The sequence below is a fragment of the Sprattus sprattus genome, assembly GCF_963457725.1.
Source record: "Sprattus sprattus genome assembly, chromosome: 7".
NCBI lineage: Eukaryota > Metazoa > Chordata > Actinopteri > Clupeiformes > Clupeidae > Sprattus > Sprattus sprattus.
The window spans coordinates 29548036-29555320 of NC_137926.1; the positions used below are offsets into that span (position 1 = coordinate 29548036).

Consider the following 7285-nt stretch of genomic DNA (forward strand, 5'->3'; position numbering starts at 1 on the left):
TAGATATGAGGTTAGTAAAGTTGGTAAGGAATTTTCGATTTTCAAACACAGACCACACATTTATAAACAAGATTTTATTCTTCTAAAGGCAGATTATAGGCAGTAATATAAAAGGTACAGGGTGTACAATGTTTTGTGATCAATGGAATATTTTTGAGAACAGTCACCATTTACCCTGAAACCAAAAAAGCCTGGTAAAAAGTAAGCTATAAAAAAACCTTACGTGCTTCAATTCATACACAGAAACGAATAAGAGAATCCTAGCTCTCAGTGCTGTGTTGTGTAAATGTGCTGCTGGCACAGCTGGCAGGGCTAGCTATTCAAGAACATATTGGGCTGGAAAGCAATAGACATGACAAATCTACTTTTGATAACATATTGAAGATTATATTGAAGATCTTAAGATGCACAGCACTTAACCTCAGCACTTCAACATTACCTTTTAACCATAATTGAATGATTTAAATGCAGCTTGGTCTCAGGCATGGCACACAGATGAGTGACAGGGGTAGAAGGAGGTTAAGTTGTGGCTCTACAGAGTGATGCAAGTGGGGTTCAACAGGAGTCACATCTACAGATGCCTGTTGTTGCTGCTCAGCAGCTTTGGATAGGCAGTGCCGATGGAGCGGCCATGCCTGTACACCACCAGCTCCAACTGGTACTCATCCAGGTTCACCACAGCGGTGGTAGACTTAGACGTAGAGGTGAGGAAGAGGATGGTGAAGACGGCCATCTCAAACTCAGGGCTGACCCCAATGAAGGCGCTCCCCACTGGCTTGATCAGGCCGTGCCAGCTAAACTGTGTGTTCAGGACATGATCATCTGCATATGGCTGGGTGAGGGGTAAAAGACAGGTTAATCAGACAGATAAATGTCTACTATACTGGACAAATTAGCTAAATTGAGTGCTATATCCAAATATCTTTGACCATGCTGAAAAAAACTGCAGACTACGTAGAATTAGCAGGTTTGCTAATGTAGTCTGGTAAATCATTTTCTGATATATTGCCAACTTCTCATTGCCTTACTTATAACATGATTAATGTATGTACCTTCACAGTTAATGTATACAATCGACATTCCTAAAATGCAAACCTGTTTGATATTAATGTTCGCCTCTGTGCATCACGGTTCTGTTGTCACATGACTGTGTTGGCTATCTGTATGAATATTCACAGTAAGTTGCTATTACCACATCATTGCGTGAGGCTTTGTATCCTTTGTAGTCAAGGTGCTTGTTCTTCTCCTCCATGTAGAATTGGACCCAGTTGTGGAGGCCCATGATCTCTCTGCCAAATTTGGTCTCTCCAACAAACACATGCTCAAATCCACTGGAGTCAGCACTGTCCCATAGAGAGTTAATGAGCTTGTTGAGCGAGCTTCCTTTATCAGAAACGTAATATAACAATAATGTACACATAACTCACAAGGAGCTCTAACTCACCCCCCATTGCGGTCTCTGTGATAGAGGCGGAACCACATTTCATACAGGTCGGTCTTGAAATCCCTCTGGCTAGCCCGAGCCTGGTGTTTATCCACCAGGTACTTGTGTGCTCTCTGGGGGAGACATAGCAAAATAACACCAGCATGTTAATTCAATGTGGTCTGCATCACAAATAGTATTTTATACATCAGGTACAACAAGCAGAGGGAGTGATGAGGCATTTTGATGTGTTTCACTTCTTGTCCTGTTCCGCCTGGGCCTGTTTATTTTGGCTGCCTGCACTGTGTACTGCACTTTTCTCTACATTTTGAGGAGTGTTTAAACTTGCTGCATGTGAATGTTTACCACAGTCACAGCCATATTGGTAATGATCATGAACTGAAACGGCATTACCAGACTATTGTCAGTAATAATTCTCTATGTACAGTGCTCTAGCATTCATAGGCATAAGTAATGGTGTGTCGATACTGGAAGGACAGCTCTTACAATAAATCATGAAAAAAACGATTCAATTGCTGCAGCATGTTGTTTTTATCCTGGCTTTGGCAAGTGTATTCCAAGAACAGAGTGTGACAGGACGTAACAGTATTCCCAGTGGAGTTTGACTCTGCACTGTTCATGTCAGGACAGGGAAGGATAAGGACAAAAACATGTGATTTCCAAGAAGTTCTGAGAGAAGCAATGAGCTCCCAAAGAAAGATTGGTTTGAGGTTTGGGAAGTGAGATTCCAGGTCTAACCTTCATAACCTCAGTCTCCAAGATGGCGTCTAGGAACTGGTTGTTCTCCGTGACCTCCTCTGGGGTGATCCTCTCAGCCGTGCCTGTGGCCATCACATAGTTATCCAGTAGCTTCATGAAGCCTGCAGAGAAGACCAAGACCAACCAATACAGGATTAACAGGGAAACTATAATAAGATACTGTGTAGTCTTTGAGTAAATTATATCAAGTGGTATCAATAAATTACAAAAGTTTGTGTTTGAAACATCAGTTTGAAACAAAAATGGAGCTAAATGCTTTTGCAAAGTTCACGATTAATAGAAAGACTCCTGTAGGAAAATGTAGTTCTTTTTTATTGTATATTTAGTAACAAAGTTTTGGCAAATCCAATTGGCTTGCACACTGGGTTTTACTGAGCCCAGGCTTGTTTTGTATGCCAGACTCCAATTACAGGTTGTTACACAATAACATGCTGAGGCCTGTTCTGCATCAGCCCACTAAAAGAGGCCTGTTCCAGTGAGCACCCCTCAAAACGTTAGGGTGGAGCTCTATCAGCACTGTGGAAACTTTAAAAAAGCAGTTACATAAACACATAGTCTGTTGGTGCATCAGCAAGTCTGAACAGTATTCTCTATTATATGAGATGCAATATTCTGGGAAGGAATGTCACTAAGACCAAGTATACTCACAGGAATATGTGGTTATGGTGCTAAGCTTAGTCTCATCAACATAGGAGAAGAGGGGTTTTGAGGCAAAATCCCTTGCATAGGTGCTTCCATGGGTAACATAGCCTGCTTTCCCCTAGTTTCAATATAAAGTAATGGAAAGAAACTTCTTAGGCAAATTAACTTCGAATGCATTCATTCACAATAAAGGGGCGTTACTCAAACTTCACACCTGCAGAGAGATGGTGTAGTCTGTCCCTGGGGACAAGCGGTTCTTATCCAGTTTCCACAGCTCATTCAGAATGTCTGACAACTCCTGGTTCACACTTTGACTGCAGTACAGTGGATAACATTAGATTTCAGTTTCAAATACCCCATGTGGGAGGAAGTAATGTTCTTATTATCAGTGGTCTGAAAAAGCATCACCAACCTTGCTGCATTTACCAGTGGCTGGACCACTGTTAACAGTATCATCAATGTTCCAAAGCTTGCCCTGGAAGAAGACACAATATAAGTCAAAGATATCGGGATATCTTTGACTACTTCTTAGAGGATAATTTGAAATAGTAGATTTCGTCTGATCAGTTACAGTATCTTATTGCAAAGCAGCACTGCATAGTCAGCACCAAATAAAGTAACACAAGCCGCGGAAACGATCTGTACCATGCTGCAAAGTCGTCAAACTAACTTTAAGAACACTTTTCGACAAAGACTGTTGGCGTCACAAAACGTAAAACCTGTCCATAAAGTTAACAGGCTGAATTGACTCAACGAAAGCCACACTGACCATTTTTCAATTTAGAATGACAGAACAGCTTACAACAACAATCCTGAGAGAAGAATACTCACCCGTACGCCATGGTTGCAGTCCGGTGAACTGCTACGTTAAAGTCAACAGTTGATGATTCTGCAAGCGGCCAGCCCCTCCCCTCTGGTAATTAACCTGTTAATGGCATTAAACGCTGTTCTCACATGTCTATGCATGTCAAGATATCGACGTATAATGGCATTAAAGGCACCCAGTGCAACTTTATAGGCTTGAGACTCAAAAAAGAAACATTCAATGTCTAGTCTTTTTTACACTTAGTAAGTTTCAATAACTCCATACCATTACATATCGACATTCAAGGAGCAAAGATTATACGTCGTTGTGTGGTGAGAACTGATAGAAAATCGTACACAACAACAATCGCGGGTGGGGAGAGGCCATTTTTCCATTGACTGGAATCCTGCTTTATTTATTGGTGGCACCAATAAATAAAGATTTGGGGGGGAAATGGCAGCGATTGTTGTTGTTTACGATTTTCTATCAGTTCTCACCACACAACGACGTCTCATCTTTGCTCCTTGAATGTCGATATGTAATGGTATGGAGTTATTGAAACTTACTACGTGAAAAAAAGACTAGAAATTGAATGTTTATTTTTAAGCCTCGAAAGTTGCACTGGTTGCCTTTAAAATGGAAGACTATTTTGTTTATGAAGCAACCTGTCAGCTCCACATTGAAATGAAGACAGAAAAAATGAAGTGATTCTGTGCTGTAATATGAGTCATAACGTTATTATAGCACAGGGAAGGTGCTTGAACTGAGACTATGCACTTCATAGGGAGGATACTGAGAGGGACAGGGAAGGCGTGCAGGTTGGCACAGGTTTGGCACCGTCATTTGCGATCGCGATTTGGCACAGTCCCTCACATGTTAGAGTCTTCATCAGTCACACTGGGGTTGGGGGAACTTCAGATCTCCTTTAGCAGCTCATCATCTTTCGTTATTGATTCCCTCGGAGAAGTCTCCAATCTGCCTAACTGTGCCCTCGGAGTCCTTCATCTAATAACAAACACAGTTAGAACACAGTCTGTTCCTAGTCCTATATGGGGTGTTTGGCAGACAGAATGACATATCCTGTGATAAACTCAAGTTGTGTCACTACTGTTGTACTATCTTTACCAATTTTGCATGACTGCTTATGATCTTACTTGATTATGTTACTGGCTTAAGTTAAAATATACAAAAATGTTCCCAATTTAATTGTATTCTGTATTCATTTGTATAACAAACCTAACCTTGTATTGCCGCAGTGTTAACTGCGGTCAGTTCTTGTCAGCAGCCTACAGTATATAGATAGTATTGGCTTCTCAGGACTACATGACCCATTTTGGAAGACTGCACCAGTTTTAGATTATGAGGCCCCGTCCAGCCTTCATCACCTGTTCTAGCCGGTCTAGGTCATCCTCGTAGATCTGCAGATCCATGCCCCGGTAGCCCTTCTGGAAGCTGCGTCCCTTAGGCATCTCTACATCCATGGGGCAGACATACTCCTCCCCATCCTCTTGCTTCTTCTTCCTCAGGGTGCCGAAGCCTAGCTTCCTTGGCTGGGGACAGAAGAGCAGCACGGTATTAAGGGGGATGGGGCACTTACACAAACGCTTACAGACCAACCCAGTCCTGCATCACTGTGTCAAAAAGCACAATTTAGTTTTGGGGCAGGTTCCATTTTGTTTTGAGGAAGAACAAATCCTAGATATCTTATATTTTGGGGTTGGTAGATCCATATTGTAGGAGAATGATACATCTCACTACGGAATATGAATATGACTTCTAAACGTAATCTAAGCAGGGTCTTTTAAACCTCATTCTGAAACTCATAGACATTGCAGACGGACTGTTGTGTCTGCAGGCTCTGTGGCGTGGTGCATACCTTGACCGTGGCAGTGAGGAGTGTGTAGTCGGGTGATCCACACACTCCTGCTTGGAGTGCTGGGCCTGTGTGCCCACCAGCAGGGAGAAGTGGGTGCCCAGGATGTGAATCAAGTGGCTAGAAGATGCCAGGGATAACTATAGACACCCATCATCATTTAATCACTTTCAGGGGGTCTTTTCTGATTCCAGAGCACTATACATAATGCATTGTTTTTCTTTTAAGCCACAGTCAAGTAGCTAAGCTTCAATTGAAATATTTATTCAATGAATAAATCTGTATGGCACAACATCACTAGATGATGATGATGATTTAATGGCACATTCTGGAGCACATGTCTTCAAGGAATTGAATAGAAGTGAACCGAAAAGTGTTTTGCCATGAAAGTGAGCTTGAAGTCGCTGGACTTTTAAATTTCGCTTACAGCCAAAGCATTACAAAAGGTGACAGGGTGACTGATCACCTCTCAGTAGAACTAATTTGGAGAAAAAAAAATGGTTGAATGTAACTGCAGGCCATAGCTCTATTTATGGATAGGGAAGATTCTTGGTCATTGATTCTAAACATCAATCACTTTGCCATCTGTGGAAACATCCCTGGACCTGGTAACATTAGCTCACATATTAATTCATTCCAAACCAAATGTAACATTTCATTGTTTGAAATGGATATCTAAAAATTCTTGCTGTTTTACCTCAGTTGTTATCTTTGCCCTCGCCACATCAGGTATGGAGTCTGCTGGAATCCAGGAGACCGAGTACAACGGCATCATGAAGTGCGACATTGACATCCGTAAAGATCTTTATGCCTACAATGTCCTGTCTGGTGGTACCACAATGTTTCCAGGTATTGGTGACCGTATGCAGAAGGAAATCACTGCCCTGGCTCCCAGCACCATGAAGATCAAGGTAAAGCACCACATATCATTAAGCTATTTTAAATATTATAAAGTACTGCAGGTAATGCCAAGGACAACAGTTAAAAAGGCCAAGCTGTTTCCCTAAACTATTTCAAATAAAAGTTTGACTAACTCAATTATGTTTATATCTTTGATGGGATCATACCACCATCATCATCACACCCCTGCTGAAAAGAGCCTACATCAGTATTGATGTATTTCCATGCATTTATCTGTAAACAATCACAGTGTCTCAGTTCACAGTCACATTGTATTATGTCAATTTGGAATTTCTTTATTCCAGATGCTCTATTTCTTTGTACTCACAGTACTCTCTCAGTCAGTGAAGAGAGCTGTGGATTGGTGTTAACCCAGCCTGAGGACTCTTGTGTTTGTTGTCTTGTAGATAATTGCATAAGGATTGGTGGCTCCATCCTCGCCTCCCTCTCTACTTTTCAGCAGATTTGGATCAGAAAGGATGAGTATGGGGAAGCTGGACCCTATATTGTCTAGCGGAAGTGCTTCTAAACGTCAGGCCCTCCCATTTTGCCAGCTCTCTTTGTGTGCTTCTTGTTTTCTGTCTTTAGTCTTCCCCGTCTCTCAGCACTCAAGCCCGTTTGTCATCATTATCACGAACAACTTCATGACATTTCTGTTCCAAACCTTGGCAACATACTGAATAAACTGACGACAAATCGTTACTTGCCAAGAAAGCTGTTCTCTGTGACCAGAAATCTCAAATTGACTCCATGGGGATGGTTTGGGATCACAGATTGACTAAATGCTATTGCACCCACTGTGTCCACTGGGTGGCAAAAAAGGACCATCCCCACCAATCAAGGTTGATAGAAGATCTTCCCC

The 7285-nt window shown here is 41.8% G+C and overlaps 1 protein-coding gene across 1 annotated transcript; it reads right to left on the bottom strand.

The window, feature by feature from the left end:
• Positions 1-77: 77 nt before the first annotated feature.
• Positions 78-3694, bottom strand: endouc (endonuclease, polyU-specific C). The gene is made up of 8 exons (XM_080842845.1): positions 3677-3694; positions 3258-3320; positions 3060-3159; positions 2852-2963; positions 2183-2304; positions 1445-1557; positions 1193-1343; positions 78-832 (listed from the first exon to the last, which is right to left on the bottom strand). The coding sequence occupies exons 1-8, from the start codon at positions 3685-3687 to the stop codon at positions 572-574; spliced, it is 933 nt and encodes a 310-aa protein (XP_080698971.1). The 5' UTR covers positions 3688-3694; the 3' UTR covers positions 78-571.
• Positions 3695-7285: the final 3591 nt, after the last annotated feature.

Excerpts from the sequence above, each read along its gene's own strand:
- endouc (XM_080842845.1), bottom strand. Across the intron at positions 1,558-2,182 it reads TGGAGACTGAGGTTATGAAG|AGAGCACACAAGTACCTGGT; the intron begins GTTAGACCTGGA and ends TGTCTCCCCCAG. Across the intron at positions 1,344-1,444 it reads CACAGAGACCGCAATGGGGG|TGCTGACTCCAGTGGATTTG; the intron begins GTGAGTTAGAGC and ends TCTATGGGACAG.